Consider the following 22,540-nt stretch of genomic DNA (forward strand, 5'->3'; position numbering starts at 1 on the left):
TTCTCCTTCACTGGCTGTTTATTTGGCTTTGTATGTCTGGTATATTTAATTAAACTTTAAGCTTCAGTAGCACAACAGCAATCTGACAGCTTACATTTCTTAGATGTTTTCATACAGAAAGCATGAGCTGCTTAGAAAATAAGCTGTGATGTAAATGAATAAACCCAAGTGAATATACAGTTAACTGGCATCATTTAATCATTGTTTACTTCATCTCACGATTTCAGCACCACAACATTTTCTGCTTTTAAGTTATTTCAGTAACTTTTATTCATTTTAATGGTTTCGAAATTTTAAAAAATGTACTCATTTATTTTTGATAACATGTGAGGTCACCAAATATATTGGACTGTAATTTTAGCAACTTTATTTTTTTCATAATGTTTGTTTAACACAGTGAATTTATGCTGCAGTAGTTACGTTAAAATTTAAGTAAATCTTTAATATTTGAGACGCCGCTATCTGTTGTGTGTTGTCCTGATGCTTAAGATCACAAACCGCTGATTTGCTTGTTATTATTATATTATAACAAAAATCTAAATCGATCAATATAAACTTGAACACTTTCTCCCTAAGACAAATTACAGAATTATGTAACATGCATTTCACAAGCTTAGTTGCGAGACAAAAGGCGAGTTATTCACTGCTCACATTATCACAGCCCCATCGTGTAGGTTAAATACTGTGCCAATAGCCCCTCACATGACCACTGATTCCAGCTTTAGGCCCAGCAGAGTCAGCAGCACCGGTCCTGTTTTTAATGGAAATGCATGGAAGCGGTCCTAGACTGGGCAACAGTAGCACGGTGGTGGGAAACGGGCATTACAAATCACACTCATGGGTCCATTTCTGAAAATTGACAACCATTGGCGAAAGTAAAAAAAAAAATAAAAAATAAAAAAAGTCTTTCAGCACCAAACCGCACTGACATAATGCCGCATAGCAAACTAAACTTTCAGCCGCAGGGTAAAAGAGGACAGCATGTTTTTGATCTTGTGGGGGGATTAAATCACACTGGATCATGTCATTGTTTGGTTTTGAGTTTCATTCACACCGGTTTGCCTGAAGCTTTTTGTAAGACATATTTTAACCCTCCATAGATGCTCTGGCAGGTTGAGCTCGGGTGACTCACTTTAGCACTAATTTAAGTCAAGTTTTCACTTTGTGTTTTTGGCCTTTAGGAGCCTGTTTTTGTGCCAGGGTGGAGCTCAGGTCAGACAACAACGATCCGACACATATTCAGATTGTGCCTTCAGACTGCTCCGGATCATCTTGCTGCTTCTCGGCTGGACCTGCTCCAAGACTGACAGCCAATACTTGAGATGCAAGTGTGGGCCAGCAGCGGAAACATTGCACCTTTAGCCTTAATTGTAATTGGACTGGACTCCTATCAGAGTGCTTCACAGCTGAGGCACTGAATCCAACAATGAGTGATTGCAGGTTTTTCCTGGCTCTGAATCAACCTCTGGGACCTGTCTACCAAAGTAAACATCACTAGTTTACAGTTTTCTGCCATTTCCAAGCATTCAATGAGTAACGTGTACTGTAACACTTGATTAAATTAACCCTAATGACTTTAATGAACTACACTACAGTGCTGGTGGTTTTCCTTTTCCTTTTACAGAGGACCAAACCTCAATTTAAACAGAAAAACTGTTTGACATCTCATTTAATGCAATTTAAATTTAGTGTAACGCTTAAATGAAACTAACTTAGACAAAACAGGTAATCAGGTGAAAAGTAAGACATGGAAACAAAACTCAGGTTTATATCTTTTATTATTAAGAGAAAACAGCGCATCTCTCCTCTGGACTGCAGACTGCCCTCTGCTGGATGAGTTCTGGTACTGCTCCGCCACCTGAGAAACAGTAATGAGTTATTAGACTTAAGTGCTGCAAATAAGATATTTCACAGTGTGTTTCTATTCAAATGTTTAAAAAGAAAAAACAAAAAAAACTGTGCACGCACATTTCACATCCATGTTTTGAAGGACGAACTGCACATGAGCCAGCCTGGAGGTCATCCTGGCGTCCTGTTACAGCGAGCTTCCTCCAGCTTTGACATTTTACAAGACAATCTTCATTTTCCCTACAACACAGAAACAAAAAAATACATCAGTGATGTTTGACTTGTGTCATGTGACAAAGTAACTCAGGAGTTTTGTCATAGCAGCCTCACAACCAACAAAATACCAAACACTCAAAGGTAAGTTTCTAAATAAGATGCATTACAGTGCTGCAGATGATATTTTACATGTTTGGAAGTTAAGCAGACACACTGCATTTGTCCAACACTTACGGTGGTAAATCCGTAAAGATCCTCAGCCTCCCTCTAATGGTCGAGGATCCTGCAGCAAGAGACAGACAATGAGAGCCTGACAGTGGACTGATCACCAGGTTTACTCAAACACTACTCACTGTGGTTGCAATGCATAAACACAAAAGTGAGAGCCCGTGTGTGTAGGTATGTAGGTGTGTGTAGGTGTATGTGTTGTATGTGCTGTATGTCATGTGACAGATGTTTAAAATAAAATGAGTTGGTTCTAACATAAATTAGAAGAAAATCGTGTGTGAGGGTAAGTAAAATGTGTGAATGAATGAAGTGTGTGCACGTGTATGCATGTGTTTGTTACTGAAGGGCATCTCAGCACCCAGAACATGAATAATTTATTAGAAACTGCAGAGAGGACAGACAAATTCATGACAACGTTCGAATCCGTTGCAATCCTTGAGAGGTAGGTAGGTCCATCTGTTACAAAGCCATGTGAAGCTAGACTTTCATACTGACACATCAGGTGTTTTACTGCAAAGGTACCCCAAACTGGAGCTACACCATAAACCTAGCACTGACGAAGCCGTGGTCGTTTTCAGTGTCAGTCTTTCGGACTCTGGGCAGGGCCCTTTCTGAAGAGGCCATTACAGGACTGAAGGGTAGTTCTGGCATCACACTCCAACAGGATATAAGGAAGGATTGTAGTCAATCAGGACTCAGAGCATGGTTAGAAAATGGATCACAGTGCAGAGATGAAATCATCACAGCCGCCATTGGCTGAACACAGTCTAGCCACAGCTCAAGAGACTCAAGGGCAGCAGAGCCCTACAGAGATGAGAGATCTAAATACAAGCAACATACGAAACTGCCACAGTCTTCTTGTGTACATTTATTCAAATGGCTGGCTGGTCAGTGCATGATATGCCATTCATGAGTCACAGGAAGGAATGAGGAATAAGAGGTACTGAGAGAAGAAAGGAAAAGGTCCATTTGAAGCTGATCACTGGACACACTCTTTAAAACGATTGTCCAAATTTTCTCCGACAAACCACGCAACCATCAGTTTGTTCCTAAAAACAGTGTTTGAGAATACAGATTGTATATACACACACACACAGTGGACTGAGCATCGTTTTTAAATGTGAAGCTAATATGGGAGTGAATTAAATCTGCTTTGTTTCTAATGGCCAGCAGGGGGCAACTCCCGATTACAAAAGCCAGACTAAATGAAGTCAAGAAAACGATACTGCACCTAATTTTATGACCTCAGCAAATAATTTCCTTGTGAGTTTGAAGTACATTAGGCAAAGAAGAATATGGTGATGTACCCTAAGGTTTTGAGTGTGTGAATGTTTTTTTTAATTTAAATATAGATTAACCCATATCTTGTGTTAAGTGCACCCTTCACCTAAAAGTGTCTTTATTCAGCAACCAGATACAATAAAAGACACCCAGGAGTGTGATGTTCAGCTCAGCTTTCACCCTGCCGGTACATTTTAAAATATTGTTTGCAAAAGGTAGAATGACGATTAATTTCACAGTGAATACAGACATGCGTTACTAACCTATCTACAGTTAGCATCATGCCCTTTCAAAAGCTAAAATGGTTATGTGTCATTTCATAGCTCAAATTCCCAGCTTCAAAACAACAGTTTTCTCACTAGTTTTACACCGAATTCATTCCACAGATGAGAAGCAGCAAACTGTCTTGATGCAACTAAAATCAGATTGACAACAAACACTACGTAACTTAAAGCCCAAATGCTCTACATGATGAAATGGTACAGTATAAACTTTCATGCTCGTTCTGTTTAAAACCGATTACTGAAACATGAGTGGTCCTTTGTAAAAACAGTGCACATTTGTGTTTCTATTTGCTCCACATACACAAGTCTGACCAGTTATTTATGCACAAAATTGTAAAAGTATTGTTATATATTTTTAAGAAAAAGAACCACCAACTTAGAAAGGTTGGGGACCCAAAAAGTATGTGACATCTTAAATATAGCACTTTCACAGATAAAAATCAAAGCGCTTCACAATAAACCCTGAAATATACATATAATAATAATAATATGAAACAATGAAAACACTTTAACAGCTTGTTTGTATAAAAATGTCTTCAGCTGCTTTTAAAAGAGTCAGTGGAGTTTGTACAGCGTAAAGACAGTGGAAGAGAATTCCACAACCCAGTGCCTGAAAAGCCCGATCCCCACGTGTTTTGAACCCAATACATGGGACCAACAGTAACCTCTGACCTGAAGTGACCGGTAGGAAGCATGATGTTTCAATAGGTCAGAGATATACTGGGGAGCTTCACCATGTAGAGCTGTTCAGTTAAAACTAAAATTTTAAAATGAAACCTAAAATTTACTGGCAATCAATGAAGAGAAGCCAAAACCCAAGGGATGTGTGACCACTTATTAGTGCCAGTTAAGTCTTGCCACAGCATTCTGTACAGTCACTTCAACACTTCAAAAACCCAACCCAGTACCAATACAATCGGTATGTCATTTCAGACAGGCAGAGAGGGCGAGGGAGTAGTGCTGATAGAGGGTTCAAAGATAAAAGTGCTGCTTACACAGTGTGAAAGTACTTTTCATGACTGATTTTAACTGCATTGCGATTGACTGAGGATGTGCTGATGAAAGGCCACTGGGTGTTTAACAGTACTATTACTTTATCAAAGCAGGAATAGATTAACTGCAATCAGAAAGCACTCAAAACAAAAAACAAAGTTATGGCCAAAGCAGAACAGTTTCTCATAGTATTTTGCCTCTGGTAGAGCTGGGCTTTGGTTGTCCCCCCACCCCCAGTTTGTTGCTGCAAACACCCTGCCTTTTTCCAAACTAATCACTTTCAAATATAGGTTTTCGAGAAAAGGAAACAAAATGCAAAACATCGTGTACGGTTGTAGACAAGACTTCTGCTTTTTCCACTTAGGAGCTTAAATGTACCAGGCAATACTTTAAAAAAAAAAAAAAAAAAAAAAAAAAAAAAGCAGAATACCTTTCATTTCAGCGCTGTGTTCCATATATTTGAATCCACACAAACACTTGTTTTCATGCACACATACAGAGGAGCCAAAGTACTACAACCACACACACTCCACAGGCTACAGCAAATCTATTGCCAAGAAGTATGAAGAGAGATCTGCACTGTGATGCCATTCTTTGAAAGTGTGATGCCAGAAGCCCTGAAGACATCACTGTGAGCAGTGACGTGGAATAAGAAGACAGAAGAGTTAAGTCATGGGACAACTGTGCATCTTGCATTATAAACATGGATGGGACACTTACCTTACTTGTTCAGCTGATCTGTGTAAGCATACCTCTGGCTGCAGTGCAAACAAGTCCAGGCTTTACTGTCCACTGACATCTGCAGAACTACTCATCGTCAATGTAACCCAACTGCAGAGAAGAGCCTCTACTGTGGACTGGGGCAGCTTGTCTTTGACAAGCTGGCTGACAGCAGCTAATGCACCTCTTTTACCCAAAGACATGAAACACGCACAACCAGACAGGCAAAACAAGCCGCTGCCTCTTCAACCGTAAGACAGCATCGAACATCCTGCCTCACTCAGGTCTGTGAGCTTGATCGGTCTGCTGGTGTAGCTCTTACTATTATGGTAATTCAGACAGAACTGATGAGATTATGTGCTGGAGTAAAAAGTTGTTACATAAAACTTGAGTCACAATGTAAAGTGTGGGGAGTGGGGATGTAACAGTCAGTGTGGTATGTTTTTGGTAGAGGCAACAAAAGACTAACAAAAGTCAAAATTATCCTATGAGCAGCCTCTTTTTTTTTTTTTTAAATTAAAAGTTGGCCATAATTCTTACTTTGACAAAAGAAACTCTAAATTGAGAATAAAGAGAAATACTTTCCCATATTTGGGGAATGATTTCATCATAAAAAGGTTTAAACACTAGCAATAATTAAAAAAAAAAAAAAAAAAAAAAACTCCTGAAAAGAGGACAACAGAACTGTCAGAATAGGTATTGTTTGTTGTGAGCACTCATGTTTCAGTTAAATATAATGTTTAAATATAAAATATGTTGTGTGAGTTAGCACAGAGTTCTGGCTGAGCTTTCAAGAATACTCCTACCAGAGTTTATGGCCAATGCATACCTGGTGTACAGCAAACATGTTCTGGAAAAGAAAATGACTTTCTGCTCCTTAACAGGTTAGGCAGAATCACATTATGAGAGTGTATTTAGAAATCCTAATGGTGTGACTGCCAATGCCATCAGAAAAAACAAAAAACAAAACCTCTTTCTACTGAACCAAGAAAAAGACCTTGGATTGGATTGCACTGAAGAAATACAATAAAAGTTTCTAAAGATGTTAAAAGCTGAGCTCAGTGAGCTGTGAGACACGAGAACTACATGTAGTCGAAGCGTAACTAGTACACTGAGTTTTTTTGATTTTAGTCCAACTGGAAAAATGAGTTAAACATGAGGTTAGAGGCTGTGAGCTACTTGCCCCTAGAAAGTTGTCACTAGAGTAATACTTAAATGGTTCTGGATTCAGCTCACTGTCTAACAGATGAGCTTAATTTTTATTTATTAAGCAAAAAAAAAAAAACTAATCAAAAAAAAAACTAATCATGTAGCAGTAAAAGTAAGATTGTATGTGGATATCACTGGTACGGGCAGTCTTTTTCCTCCTACAGAGAAACATATACATGTTAGCACTTAACGTCACACACGTACCGTTACACCCCTAGAAGGCAACAGGTCATTTTTCTCACCATGAACCTTAATTAGTTGCTATATTGTTCACACCTGTGCTGTGTGATCATTAGACAATTGTTAAAGCTGTTAAGAGTGACTGTCAAAAAGTTTGATTTCCATTTATGAAGAGTCTGCTTACTGCAATGTTTCACTTGCCTGTGGCTGCGACTTCACTTGAATGTCAAAGCTTTCCATTGTCACCACAATTCCAGTCAAATACATCTATAAAGAGGCATCGATTTCAGACCTCAGATGTTGAGTAAATGTGTTCCTCTTTCGTTTTTATAATTCCACTGCCAAACTTGTCCATTTTTACAACGTGTAATCCATGTATTTGTGTAATGTAACTTGCTTTGGTTTGATAGCGCTGTATAAGCAAGCATGACAACTATTTTTACTTGAATACATTAAAACATGTAGGCAATATCAAACTCAGTCTCTTAATCTTTTAAAGAGGAACTAGAACAAATTCCGTTATTTCTTTCATATATAAAAATGTAACAAATTCACATGCTCTTCTTAAAACTTAAATTTTAGAATTTATAAGAGTCAAATGCTTCAAACTGTCCTCAATACATTTTACAGAATACTTTCTACTTCTGTCACATTTTAGTTGTTATCTGGAATCTATCATCTGTGACCAGTACAACTAAGAACCTCAAAGTCCTTCCAAAGGTGGCAAATAAGGATAAAGAAAAATCTGAGGACTCTTAAACAAACCTTAAAGGCAGAAGACCTAGCTTGAAGACAGAGTGAATTGCATGGCTGCAAAAACAGTCAGTATAATATGCACAAGACAAAGTGGAACACAAAAATGTGGAGTGGGTAACCGGGCCCCTTGAAGAATGTCAAGGGTTTATTTTCATGTCAAAATAGCAGAAAGGGATTTTTTCTGCATTAAAATATAGCAACTGTAAACATACAATAGACATAAATATAAGAATTTTCCTTAAAACGGTGTACTTGTGCGAGAGCAATAGCCAAATATATAAATTCCCAAATATTCTAACCTACAGTCCAAGCTATAGAGCCACTATTATCTGATCACTCTGGTCCTTTAGAGTGACAGTTTCATTTACAAAACCGCTCCAACAGAAGCTACAGACTCTCAATGTCTTGGCTTGGCAACTTCCTTTTCATAGTCCAACACCTTAACAGATGGTCAAACCTGTTAAAGAAAAACAAGTTGTACACAACACAGACAACGTTACAAAGTTCAAAATGCACACTATGTTATTAAGTAAAAGAACTATATTTAAGCCAGTAAAATGTAATTCAATCTAAAAGCAGTGATGCATTTCTAAATGTTTTACCTAAAAGGAATTTGATGTATAAAGGGCATATTTTAAAGGTACCTACATACCTTTGATTGCAGATCTAAACTGTTTCCTAAATGTTGGAGATTATTTGACTTCCAACATCCTTTTTCAGTTAGTTATGTCACAACTACTCTGAGGAATGTTTATTTTAATCTGAAAATCCAGTCATCTGTGCATACTGTCAGAGAAAAATTCAGAGTGCATGCCACTGCGCTAAAAAGGAATCATTCGTCTAAAGAATGAGGAAAAGTTTGGCAAATACATCTGTACAAATAACTATTAGTTATAGGATTTGTTATTTTGCAATGAAAAACGCTCATCCAAAATTGACCATTTAATACGAGCGTATAAACCATGTAGACAGGCTTTCTCTTTGTAAAATATATTTTTAAAAAAGCTGGCATAACAATCCATCATTAAGATGTAGTGTTATGTGAAAATTATACTCAAAGCACTGATGTTGCAAAGAACAATTAGTGCCTTAAACCTATATCGTTATTCTTTTGAATATTTAGAAATAACCGACCAACACAAATTTAGTGTTGTGGACTTTGAAGGCATTAAATTCCAGTCCCACATCAGATCAGTGAGTTATGATTTTTCTGAATGCCATTAAGTGTATTTATAGATATTAATCTGCAATATATTAATTAAAATTTATTGCATTCCATTGTGAATTACTATTACTGAATTTTTGAAACTTTTTTCAAAATTAAATGAGAAAATATGCACTAAATATTTGAAGTACACAATATTGGATAAAATAAGAAGTTTTCTAATTCATCAGGAATGCTACAAGGATGGATTAGAATCACAATCCAGTTGACTTCCCAGGGGTTTGACTACCATATCACAATGACAAACATCTAATTAATGTACCTCATTAGACTACTCTCTTGGAAGGAAATCATGTACTGTATGTACAGGATTAAATAGGGATTATATCTCACTACTTTCACTAGTTTCAGATCCAGCGTTTGAGTTTCTTAGCTACAGCTTTTCCAAGTCCTCACTACCCAGCCACACTTCAGCCACAGTCCATTATCTTTAAAGCCGTCCATACCTGTTAAAGAAAACATGTACATAACACAAACACAAGTAACATTTGAGATAAACACTCCTTTATATCCTTCCCATTACTGAATGCATCCACACATCCAAATCTTCTGTTCTGTGGCCATTTCAGGTTTGTTTTGTGGGATTCTGGGATGCCACATGATAGAAGACATTAAAGTTAAAATCCTTACCTTCATTGCATGTTTGATTATGTGAAGGACATTAACAGGTGCACTAAAAATATTTGATTCTTGATGTCTTATGTAATCCATGTTTAAAATGGAGGACATTTTCTTCTACATGAAGAAAAAACAGAAAAAGCTACAATGATCAGCTAGTTGCTGTGCGAGGTCAGCAAGCTTCCACCAACTACAAAATTTTAACTAATGTTGAATGAAAAATACTTTCAATGATTCACAGAATGTCAAAGTTAAAGCTAGTGGAATAGAACAGAGCCAAGTTAATACACGCAAAAAATAAAATCTGCTTAATAACAAAAGTTGAAATTATTAAAAGATCAAAATTACTTACATTCACTTTTCAGGCCATCTCTTACCAGACAACTCTGACAAAGGTTGTAAAGGTAGGCTTGTGAATGGAGGAAGGTGTCCGTTTAATTATGGCACTCAATTTTGGTTGGGCCATCCTTACATTATTACTGTTTGAGCAGTCCCACAATTAGAAAAAAAAAATAAAAATATTTGGACTTCTTGTCTCTTGATCTCGTGCTGTGTTCGGAGATAATGTGAATATCCTAATAGTACAGGATATTATTGCCATTATAATGGCAGGTGCCATTAAAGTCATTAATGCAGATACAGTTAAACATTTCTGCAGAGATTGAGAATGGGTTCTCCTGAATGTAACCCAATCTGTCATACAAGTCAGTCTAAGAAGGTAATAGTGATAAATTTACCACAAACAAGGCAGGTCCTCGGAAAAAAAACAGCACATGAGCCCTGTTGACAAAGTTGATACAATAGCCTTGGAGTCTCTAGTTTTAAATGAGATCGTAGTGCTGGTTTGTCAAAAGTTAACTGATACACAAGAACATATCAGTGAAACAGAAAAGATGCAAATCAGACTGTCGTTTAAGCCCACTGCACACATCCATGCGGTTTTGAAAACTAGGGCATCTTATGCGTTCTTACAAAGGGACTTATTGTCTTTGTGCTGCTCTAGCAAAATTAGAGCTTTATAACTGAAAATCATTTTCCAAAATCCAACAGTGACTCAGTAACTGCTAGTTACTAGACTTTTAGAAATTCTAAGACTTGACATACGTATCCAAGTATGGATGTTCCAAGGCGTTTAAGTATAATATGGACATATCTGATGTCAAGATTTGCCACTGCACTTCCCCAAAGATACATTTTACACACAAACTTTTATAGACCTATAATATGCCTCAAGTCCGTCCATAACCATTATTGACTACATTTACATACAATTGTATTACTTCAACTGATGCAGAAACGTGGTGCTGTTTGAACTATTACCACTTAAGGTTAACCTAAACACCTTAAAGAACCTATAGGAGTCCAGAGTCACATCAGTGCACCCTTATGGAAACCTTCATAATTATCAAAATTAATCCTTTACATAACAATACAGAAACTGCTACAATTTCATCCCAATTTAACAACATCATCCATTTTTAAAGATGGTGGCATTTGCTTTGTGCATTTTTTATGACAGTTATCCTTCTGAAAGAATGCCTCACAAATGCTTGAAATGCTAGCAATAACAGAATGACCTGCATGTAAATGTAGTCAAATAACTCCAGCTTCCAAACATGCACACAAGGACACACACTTGAGTGGATTTTGCCTGTCTACGACAGACTGTGCGGTTTCAGCACTATGTTTCTGTAAGACCACTGTTAGTCACACAGTATTACACAGGTTTTCTTAAAGGTTCCATGTGTGATATTTCTTCTGTCCTGAGGCAAGACTGTAAAAGCAGAGTTACTCATTGAATGCAACATAACTCAGAAAAAGCCTCTCCTAAAAACCAAGAAAAAGCCTAAAAGTTCCGCTTTTTCAAAAAATAAAAGGAAACATACTTGTTTGAAAACAGGGTTATAATATCAGAGCCACCCTGCATTATTAAAAATAAATGAAGTTCTTTAAAACGCGACTGTGACCATTTTAATAACCAATTTATAAAAATGAATCTTAACAACTTTTTCTTAAAAAAAATAAAATAAAAAATTTTCCTGCAAATGCTATCGCTAATTTACAGGAAACGTAAAAATATTAAAATGTGTTAAATCTTATTTTAATTAAGTTTTCAATGATCTGGAGAACCCTGTTCAACATTGCTTCCCAGTCTAGAGTCTTTTTAAGTAGGTGGTAAATATATGATTATTCCTTTGATGAATAAGTATTTTTACAATATATTTTAATGTCGTACTTGCAGCTAATTTCTGTCATACCACTAGTTAATTCTTTTCAGACTGTGTACGAATCACTGAACTAAAGTGGACAGGACTTGAGAAAACACATAGAATCTTTAAGAGCTAACGTGGCAAAGGTAACCACATTATTCAACTTCCGCAAACAGCCCATTGCTGCTTTCTGAACGGACTACACGTTTCATTTTTAAGAATAAAAGGTTAAAGGTTTTTCCTGATTGAACCAATGTCTCTTTATTATAGTACATGCGTTGACTCCAAATGCATGGCACAAAACACAGCCATAGGAAGTTCAGAAAAAATGTTACAGTTATCACTTCACGACGACTCACAGAGCATAACACATCTTTAAAAAAAAAAAAAAAAAAAAAAAAAATTATACATGGTCAAAAAAGAACAACTGGATCAGCTAAGAGTAACTTCTCTTTTCAGACTAGAGACAAAGTAAAAAATGAAAATATTGACTTTCAATAACTGAGTAAATTGGCTAAAATGTTGTAACAATTTAAACTTAAATACAAGAAATTCGAATCAACATTTTTGTTTTTAGAGAAAAACTGTACAAATGGTGCTGCCGGAAGCATCAAAAGAGCAGCGTTTAAAAACGGGGTTTCTTAGCAGGACCATCAAACTCCTCGCGGACCCTGCCATACCCGGGGTTACCAGGACCCATTCCCCTCGCACCACCCGGAGTGAAGCGCTCATTGCGCTGTTGGGTGTCAATGTGCCAAGGAGGCAGACAGGAGGGTGGTAATAAGGTATGGGAAGGGTCAGTGCATAAGCATACAGTTCATGTCCATATGGAGATGTGTAAAAAAGGTATGGCACAGGTGTGATTTGTTTTATATTGCGAGTGGTTTACAAAAGAACCAGCAGGAGACACATCCGGAGAAACCGTTCGTTCCAATATGAAGGTCCACAGGTGCCACAGGTAACATACGGAAAAGGAAGAGAGGGTAATGCTTTCGTTAGTCAGTGCCTACCTAGTGTGGTCTCTTCTCCAGTGCATGCCAAGATTAGGCTGGGCATTAATGACAGCTGGCCGTATCTACTAGTTAATGGCAACAGATACATGCCTAAACTTCTGAGAGGCGGCATGAAAATAGGACGCTAAAAATATATTTCTAACATGAGGTTTAACCTCATATTTCTAGTCATTTGTTACAGCCAGAATTCAGATTTCCTTAGAAAATGTTGCATATACACACAATTTGGTGGCATCATGACTAATATTGTAAACTGTATGACTTAGAGTGATCTTAAACATATCTATAAATCTGTTGCTCAGGTATCACAAAAGGGTATGGTAACTTTTAAACGGTCCCAAATGTGACTACAACGTATAGGATCTACCAGAAATGTGTGGTCTCTCAGACAGAAAGAGTATATTCGTAGTGCAAGACATTTTTCCAATAAGTAAGCAGTTCATTAATATTTACATCAATGCTAATTCAGACAACTTCTGTGAAACTAAAAGTGTCATTCTAGAAATTCAGCAGAATAGCTGAAATTGTCATTTGCAAAATGAGGCTAACAAAGAACAACTAAGGTAAGGAGAATAACGTGAGGTAGTCAGATTGCAGAATATAAATATTATCTTGAAGTGAATGAACCTTCTGCTCATTTTACTAAACTGAAATTCAGACTGTCAGGATCACTTCCAACAGGCTTAAAACTCAAACTTATGGTTTTTAAAAGACCATTCATTTGAACTATTCAAAAGCAAATTGTGCTCTAAATTTTAAAGAGGTAAATACTTTTCTAGACGAGTAATAAATGAAATACAGGTTCTTGTTTTCAAGTCAAAATTAAGATGTCTTTAAGCACGAAGAAATTCTTTTAGAACTCATTTTACAACTACGAGCAAAAAAGTATCAAGGTTATGAGCAAAAAATTTTTTGATCAAAGAATAAAGTCTGATAGAGTTTTAATTTCTGTGCTTTTTGTCGTTAATAACACAAATTAAGGAAATTTAAAGGAACAGTATCTTTCCCACCTCCCAAAAAAGAAACCGTCTTTTGCTGTTAACCAGAATCAGACAGCAATACAGCAAAAATAAAATAAAATAAAAAATTTGGCTCTCTGAGCACAAGCCAAGTGTTTAGTTCTATTGCAGAAGAGAAGCCAGTTGTTCATCTCCAAAACTAGGCAACTCACAAATGTAAGAAAGTTGAGATGGCCAGAGCACACTACAGGCCAGGGAAAAAATGCATACGTTTGACTTTGGGGTGAACTGTCCCCCCTTTAATTCCTACTACTGTGAGCTTCAGATGTTTTTTGGGGGGGAAATAAACCAAACATATTCTAATATTACAGCTTAAGCAGAGCCCACTTTCCAGGTGCGCTGACTTGTTCTTAAAAAGTGGCTAACCAATTTCTGTTTAGGTAAAAGCCATTAGATTCCCAACTTCACATGCTCTAGTACTGACAGTCTTCATTTGATATGACCATTTCAACTATTTAGTGCAGGGTGGGTCATGTCATTTTTAAATGGCAGCTTTGCACCGTGTACCTACCCAAGTTAGGTGGGTTTGCTGCAAACAAAAGTGCATAACTTTATAAAAGTAAAATGAACTCCATGAAGCAAGCAATTCCTAAAGTGTATTTAAAATGCCTTAAAGCAGGTATGTCAAACTCATTTTATAGCACATAAAATTTGGGCCACATAACCCACTTACTCTTAATTTCGTCAGTCTAAGTTAGCTTAATTACACATGAACTACCCATTATAAAAAACAAATGTCAATAGGCCTCATGTTTGACACCCCTGCATTAAGATCTAAATTAATGGACTGTTATTAAGACTTTTTTTGGTAACAAGTCTTAATAATACAGAAACCCTATTTTAAAGTTCAAGCATTACTTTTTATTCAGGACTATAGAACCTTTTCATCCGTCAACTGTAATACAGAAACGAATGACTTCAGGTCTAAATTCTGCCAGAAACAAAAATCCCAGGCTCGGTCCAGTTTTCAGCGACATCATCTGAACAAAGTCACAAGGCTACGCCAGCCCCCATCAGTTAATCATGCTGTAATCTTCGTCAAACTCAAAGCTTTACACCGTCATCAGGCACTAAAAGTGTTACAAGGTTTCAAAGCTCAATTACAAAAAGAGATACTGATGAGAAGGTAAAGGTTGCTGGTCCAGAAGTTTTCCACCACACTTCAACGCCCCCCCCTCAAAAAATATAATTAAATACATTTAAGGGTGGAAAAAGGAAGCCTGTTCACACACAACTTCAGTTCTCCTGATAGACAAATGAGGCATGAAATTGGTAATAGAAAAAAAATGGAAAAATTTAAAAAAATAAAAATAAAAAAAATAATACTGGATACCAATGCTCTCCTCAGTCAAGAAAACGTGCCTGTCCAGCTCACATAAGACAGGGCTTGCAATAGCAGTCCACTACACAAACAGCATGATAGGAGTGAGCAGAGCCAGCAAAGTTTTTCTACAGCTGTTTGAAACACACTGAGATGATCATTTAGTGCAAGCTGACGGTTTTATAGCTTAAAAGCAGTAATGGCTTGTGGGACTATTAACTGAGGGGGCTTGGCTTGCTACTGAAAAAAAGGAAAACAAACAAACCCTATAAAAGCAGTGAGCATGTGTCACATTCAACAACCAGAAAGCCATCCAGTGATAGCTGAGAACACAAATCACTCATTCTGCCATCCTGCTTAGACAACTGGACATCGTGTTAACACGAAGAAAGGAAGAGAAAAAACAAAAAACAAAAAAATAAAAACATGGCTGGGAGTCTCCAACCAAAGGGAAAGCCAAACAAAACTATATTAACTACTGAAATTCCCACAAGTGGGATACATTACCATTTCGTTGCCCATCAGGCCTCCTGGTCCTCCCATTCCCTGCTGACTCTCAAACCCAAGCCCGCTCATAGAGAATTTCTGTGAGGATCCACCAAAGGACATATCTAAAGAGCAAACAGGAAAACATGTTAGGTATTCATACAGCACATGAATTAAAAATACCAATGCTACCCCCCTCAGCCTCCTACTACACACCCCTATTTATCCATTTCAAAAATTGTAGGTCTCCAACTTAGGATTGGACTCCATGCTGCCTGCCCATCTGCGTGACGACAATACCCCACCAGTCTTTTACGGCTGAGGAGTAAAAACTCAGACACATCCTGCTGATGGTAAAGCTGCCTCAACAGAATTTCAAGAGCTATAACACTCGCATAGATACTGGTCTGAATACTGATACTGATCTAATATTTGACTCAGCTATCAGCAGCTTTACAAGCTACAAGCTTTACAAGCTAACATAGCCAGCTGTCATTTAGTTGCTAGGGGGGAAATGTAATGTAACACGAATGAAGTTGACACCAAAGCAAGTACCAGTTTAGAAACGTTTAACACCTGCTACCCCCAACAGCTTCTATTTGCATGCTTGCAGAAGTTGTTTTTTTGTTTGTTTGTTTTTTTTTTAAATACACTACTGACAAGCCTACACATAGAGCACTGACATTGTTTGTACATTTCCTACCAAATCTGGTCTAACAAAATCAAGTCTTCCCTTCCTGATATCTCCACATGTGCATTATTTTTACACAGACCTACTTTATGAGCTTTTCATACTTTACATTTAGATTTTATTGTTTTAGCTCTTTTTTTATTTTACTTTTTCTTCTTATGGAATTGTTCTACCTTTGTGTCATTTTAAAATCATACTGGACTATTTTGTCCATTTTATTTCACTAAACTCTACGTCTACTTAAAAAAGAAGCTACTTTATTACAGAATGTTTAATACTTCAGTTACTGTAAAGGAATAGGCTGGAATTGTCTTTTTGCAACACTGTGCATTTCATCATCTAATGCCTAAAATGTTTTGGTCACCTTTATAGCCACTGTGGTGTCTGGATTTCTGTCATGATTTCTTAATTTAAACAAAAGACACTTACCACCCATGCCCAAAGCTCCACCAGGATGCATTCTCATTTCTCTGTCCCTCTGTAAAACAAAGAAATTAAGATTAATGTAGGCAGTAACTGGTTGTTGAACTGATGTTTTTGACGCCCAAGTTAAGTTTAACTAACATCCATAAAGCTGCCCATCCTGTAGTTCTCCTCACGCTGACGGCGCATCTGTTCTTCCAACTCTCTCTTCCGAAGCATCTCCTCCTCCTGTCTGCGTCGCTCTTCCTCTTGTCTGTTTAAAAATGCCAGATAATTAGTCAAATGTAGTCCATGTTTTAAGAGAACTCAACACCTGTTCCAAACAACAACCAGCTGCAATTTAATGACATAAAATACCTGAGCTGCATTTCCTTCCTCTTTTGCATCTCCTGATTGTGCATCTCCTCCATACGCCTCAGTTCTTCCTGTCGCCTCAACAGATCTGAATGAAAACACAACGCATTACATTTACAGCAGTAGGATTACCCACATCTAATGAGTGACATATATAACAAATTATGAGAATTGCAGGTCTTCCATATCTAAACTTGCCTTGACGGAGCAGATTGGCCTGGTGCTCATGGTAAGCATCCTCCATCTCGCTCTCGAGTTTCTCACGGGCCTCACGCATGTTCTTCTCCACCTGTTGTCTTTGCTGCTTTTCCATTTCATCAAGGGATTTCCAGCGCTTTGCATACTCAAATTCAAAAGTGCCTGGACGGGCAAAGCGAGGAGGCTCCTCACGCTCTCTAAAGACACAAAGACCATAACGTAGAGTACATTAGATTGACAGGAACATGTCAGCATTCACCTGAGTTACTAAAAATTGCATTGAAAGATCTTCTAAGATAAAATGAATGCAAAGTGAAACTTTAGTTTTACTACACCATACTTCCTCATTTCAATGATTCAATAGTCGCCAATTTTATACTATATGCAATGGTTTAGTTTTCTGTTGTTTGCCAATGTGGGATTTTACTCAGATTAACATCTGCAGAGCCTCAGAGAAGGTTGACCTTTAACAGCTGAATCCACCACCCCCACCTTCCCCATCCCACCATCTGCTACTCACAAATAAATGACCTAATGACCCGAAGAAAGTAATTTGCATAATAAAGACGATTGCGTCAAGAGACCAAAATGCACTTGCTTCAAGACCTACTCATAGTTCATTCCACTGGCTATTTTATGGTGGTGTTAGTATGATTAGTGCAACTTAAGGAAAAAATAAGATTTCCCTGCCATCTGCATGATGTTGCACCAAGAACAAACCAGTACTCACGTTTTATATTTGGGGTTCTTCTGTGCCAACTTCTCTGGAAGACCATCTTCACTATCGTACTGCTCCAGAGGCTCGACAACAACAGGCCGAGGAGAACTGCAGAAGGTGAAATACAATTTTTTTTTTTTAAAAAAAAAAGAAAGAAAAAGAGCAAGGGCTTCAAGAACCTTTTACAAATATCTTCCAACTCAAATACCCCCCTTCTACTCAACTAATATAATTAGACTTACGTAGTGAGCAGAAAGACCCCCTCGTTGCACCTCTCTAAAGCCTTTCTGGCAGCAGGTCTGGAGGCAAATTCAACAATTCCTCTGCCCGTAGAGCGTCCACGATCATCTACAACCACGATGGCCCTCTCTACCATTCCGAACTGTGAGAAAGCTTCCTCTAGGAGTTCATTGGAAACAAATGGTGACAGATTCTTTATAGACAGCGCTGCAGAGTGTGTAGCAAATCGGACACGCAAGGGTCTGCCCTTCATCGGTGTGTCATCCAGCTCAGCTTTTGCTATCTCTGCAAGTGCCCGAGATTCCTAGATAAAAGAAAAATGTTATTTAAAAGAGTCCCTTTACTTATTACAGTAACAAAAACCTGTTTCAATTCAAGCGTGTGACCCCTTACCAGTCGGATGAAACCAAAGCCTTTCCCCTTGTTGATAAAGACCTCAGTGGGCTCCCCATATTTTGCAAACATCTTCCTGAAATCGTCCTCTGTGATGTCGTTGGGCAGGTTACCAACAAACAAGCGGCACCGCTGTGTGTAGGACTTCTCACCTGGCTTCAGCAACATGGACAGCGTCGCCTTGAACTCAGCCTAAGAAAAACAAGACCGAATTTTTTTTTTAAATTCGTATACATATATAGAAAACAGAAAAATATACAAATTATTTGACGCCCAATAGATCATCATTTTCAGATTAACTTTATGTTATGATTTGTGCTCGCGTCCGTATTTCGATCTCCGTTCGCCCATCCCCCTCACTCGCTTTGTGAAGTAAAAGAAAAAAATCCAACACGGAAAATAATATGAAATACCACTGTCGACAAACTAGTTCACCCAAAATTGTTCAGGTTAACAGATGAAACCCATCACTGAAAATATATTTTTCCTTTTAAAAGCGTTAAAATAGAACTAATTTCTATACTTGAACAAGATGGCCGCTAGCTAAAAGCAATAACGTTGCAGGATGTATTCTTTTATGCACCGCGACTGCCCGCCGGAGCGAGCGCCCGACTGCTTCCCTAATAACTGTAAGGATAACACAAACAACTCCGCCCGATAGGGCTGTTTAAAGTGTCATATCGAGCACCACGCGGCTGGTTTGGCTAGTGTTAGCAGATAGCGACTGCCGACGCCACTTGGGCGTTTATAAAAATTAAGCCAAAACTAAATAAAGCAAACCTTAGATTGGCTCTCTTCTGACTGACTTGCGTCAGTGTTCATGGTCTCTCGTGACTGTTGACTGACTTTCATGGCCGGTGGCCCTGTATTTTGGCCTTGTTGAAGTCCTGGTCTCTGGCCTTGTTGAGGTCCCGGCTTCTGGCCCTGCTGGGGTCCCGGCTTCTGGCCCTGCTGGGGTCCCGGCTTCTGGCCCTGCTGGGGTCCCGGCTTCTGGCTTTGCTGAGGGCTTGGTTTCTGACCTTGCTGCGGCCCAGCTGCTTTCGGGCTTGGGTGTGGAGTCGGCTTCTGCTGCTGACCGTTAGCATTTGCCACGGGTGACTTCAGCTGCTGGTTCAGGTTCTTGTTTGCCTGGTTTGGCTGAGGGGAGGTCACGTTAGGTGTGGGTGGTGGTGACTGAACCTTCGGCTGGGGCGCAGGGGTTGTGGATTTCTGCTGCTCTTGTGCCGGTTTCTGATGCTGTTGCTGCTTAATCGGGCCTTCCATCGTAAGAGCCGGGCCTGGAGTCGGCGGAGGGATGATGGGTAGCGACTGGTTCTGTTGCGGCTTCTGGGGAGTGTTCTGCGATCCTTGGTGTGGTGGTCTGTTGAAGTTGTGTCCCCTCCGGTTTTGATTTTGATTCTGGAAAGGATTATGCCGAAAATTTGGGTTTCCCATAAGCCCACCTCGCATGGGGCCGCCGGGCCCACTTCCTCTGCGCGGCTGGAAATGATTCATTCCAAAGCCGCCACGATTATTGTTGAATCGAGACATTGGTCCTAATATATAGGCAAAAATTATTTTTAAAATACCAAAAGAATTAAAGGTCTACTGCTCAACAACCACCTCCAAAGGCTGTTCGCAGGTTCTCAAAATGGCGACCAATAGTTAACGTATTTTCTTTCTTTCTCCAGTACTCAGACGTCTGGCTCCGCCCAGTCCCATTGATTGGTCCGTTGTACAGGAGGCGGAGTAAGAGTTTTTCGAAGGAGCCAGTCCTGAAATCACCAACTCTGCTCTCATATGTATGTAAAGAGGCGGCCATTGCTCGAATGAAAGAGCTGTTAATCATTGCTCAAAGAAATCTGAAACAATTCGTTGTCACATAGCTATCTGTTTGGTACTGTAGCCTGCACAGTGGAACAGCCCCACAGTGACTATTGCTGACTTTATGACCCAGATTATGCATAAGAAGGGTATCCTTTTTATATGCATTTTACTTTAAATTAAAGCACGTGAATACACTTTATATATCTGGCCCTTGATGTAATTTTCACTTCAATGTGTGGCTGCTAGTGGAACTGACGCACTCCTGCTCCAAATAAAGTCACGGAAACAATCAAACACGGATTAAACGGGTTAACAGTGAGCACTGTCCAATGAAAGTAAGAATACGTTTTTCCTCTACAGAGAAGAAGCTCATACAGTTACCAGCACCTCAGACTAAGCTTTCAGACCCATTTGAACAACAGCTGTTTGCAGGGGTTTGTGTTAATCAGTCCTAGCTTAAAAAACATTAGTGAGAAAACTATTGAGAAAAAAATCCTGAAGGACTTGTTTAGAATTCAGTAGGTTGATTTTTAGATTTATTAGTAAACATATGGCATAAAGATTTAAAGAGAATTGAAGGTAACTCTTAACTGGGCGTTTATATCACACTGCATTGACACTGGGGTTTGCCTTAGTGGGAAATTATTTTGCTTTTAGCATTTCTCCAGCCCACGTAATAAAAACTATCACAAGAGAGAGACATGCCAGTTAACAAACCCTGAACTGAATTTTATGGGAGAGTTGTGCAACAGCAAACATGGTGGTAGAAGTAGAATGTCCAGGAAGAAAAAACACATGTTAAAACCTTACTAAAAAACTAAAAAGACCTCTGCTTAGTTATTCGATCACCTGAATGTTGAAATGTCTGTGGGCAAGACACTAAACCTCATGTTTCCCCTGATGTATCCAATGTGCCTGTTGATTAAAAGTGTTTAGGCATGAAAAAAGCACTTGAATAATGTGGGTGAGTGAGGCTTGTAGTTAGAGAGTGCTCAAATTAAAAAGAAAAGTGCCATAGAAGTACTGCACCACTTCAGTCCCTTGGCTATTAGATCACACATCTCTGGCAGATGTCATTTAGACAATTTATTTTATTGCCATTTGTCTATTCACCTCAATGTTTGTTGATCTGTAACTTGACATGTAACAGTGTTTGTAATGAATGTTTCAGGTTTGTAGGTTATGCAGGTTAGCTGCAAATGATTTTTTTCCTGGGATCAATAAAGTGAGCTGAATCTATACAAACTCACATGTGAATCCAGTGTTTACTATAAGCTACAGTCACCCAGTCTGAGTCATAAAGCACTTAATTTAGTGTCTTTAAGCTTCTTTCCATCACACATGGCTACCTCCTGAGGCACAGCCACCCTTAACCTAACTGCAAGGCATGTGAAGGAAAAGCCACTGACACGTGCTCCAAGTATGTGAGAACTCCTTCAAAACTGGCTTCAGTGGGCAAAGTTTTTCTTCAGAGCAAAAGGAGACACCTTTGACAGACTGACAAGACTTAAAACATCCTCAAAGACCAGCTTTTACCAAGGATCAAGGTGTAATTTCTCTCCATTTTTCACCATGATGGAGTAAAAAAACAAACTTTGTAACTAAGTGGCTGCAAAATCATCAAATTCAGATTTTGAATCCAAGGCTACATTCCTCACATGTTAATCGGATTGCAAATCTATGGTTAATCCTTAAAAAGCAAGTGGACGAAGACGCCCACAAACTATGATCAAGTTCAAGCACCGATAGGGCAGGAATGGATCACCATCAATCAATATTCGACCCAGAAGCTGATGTGCTGCATGTCAGCAAAGGTTAATGCTGACTCGGCGTAGATGTGACTTATTTATCAATAAAAGTCTTTGATGTTGTCTACGTCATATCATAGAAACATTCAAAATAATCAAGTGTTTGAAACGCTGCCCACGACCATTAAAGTATTATTAGATATTAGATTAGATTATTATTAGAGAGTAAAAATATGGAAACCCCATGAATGAGTGTGTATGAATCTGCAGATACACATTAGAAAAATGAGTGACGCTCAACTCAGACGGACTTTTTTCTTTTTTTATTATTACGCATACAGGTGTTTTGGGAAAAAAAAAAA

The 22,540-nt window shown here is 38.4% G+C and overlaps 1 protein-coding gene across 2 annotated transcripts; it reads right to left on the reverse strand.

Annotated features, from left to right (window-relative positions):
• Positions 1-1,760: 1,760 nt before the first annotated feature.
• sfpq (splicing factor proline/glutamine-rich) lies at positions 1,761-20,301 on the reverse strand. Of its 2 annotated transcripts, XR_014917364.1 has the most exons (12): positions 19,405-20,301; positions 18,625-18,816; positions 18,234-18,535; positions 18,004-18,099; positions 17,274-17,470; positions 17,079-17,163; positions 16,863-16,974; positions 16,728-16,776; positions 15,629-15,732; positions 2,299-2,347; positions 1,969-2,088; positions 1,761-1,858 (listed from the first exon to the last, which is right to left on the reverse strand). XR_014917364.1 is itself a non-coding variant. In XM_085445123.1 (10 exons), exons 1-10 carry the CDS (start codon positions 20,152-20,154, stop codon positions 12,394-12,396), a joined length of 1,998 nt encoding a protein of 665 aa, XP_085301249.1. In that variant the 5' UTR covers positions 20,155-20,301; the 3' UTR covers positions 11,655-12,393. The 2 variants fall into 2 exon arrangements, 1 of the variants encoding a protein (XP_085301249.1); XM_085445123.1 differs by lacking the exons at positions 1,761-1,858; positions 1,969-2,088; positions 2,299-2,347 and adding an exon at positions 11,655-12,504.
• Between the last annotated feature and the right edge of the window lie 2,239 nt (positions 20,302-22,540).

The sequence above is a fragment of the Copadichromis virginalis genome, linkage group LG22, assembly GCF_057382275.1.
Source record: "Copadichromis virginalis isolate Kocher_CV1m ecotype Utaka linkage group LG22, C_Virginalis_male_GT1.1, whole genome shotgun sequence".
Classification (NCBI taxonomy): domain Eukaryota; kingdom Metazoa; phylum Chordata; class Actinopteri; order Cichliformes; family Cichlidae; genus Copadichromis; species Copadichromis virginalis.

Excerpts from the sequence above, each read along its gene's own strand:
- sfpq (XM_085445123.1), bottom strand. The coding sequence starts at position 20,154 with ATGTCTCGATTCAACAATAATCGTGGCGGCTTTGGAATGAATCATTTC. Across the intron at positions 18,817-19,404 it reads CAGAAGAGAGCCAATCTAAG|GCTGAGTTCAAGGCGACGCT; the intron begins GTTTGCTTTATT and ends TGTTTTTCTTAG. Across the intron at positions 15,733-16,727 it reads TGGAGCTTTGGGCATGGGTG|ATATGTCCTTTGGTGGATCC; the intron begins GTAAGTGTCTTT and ends TTTGCTCTTTAG.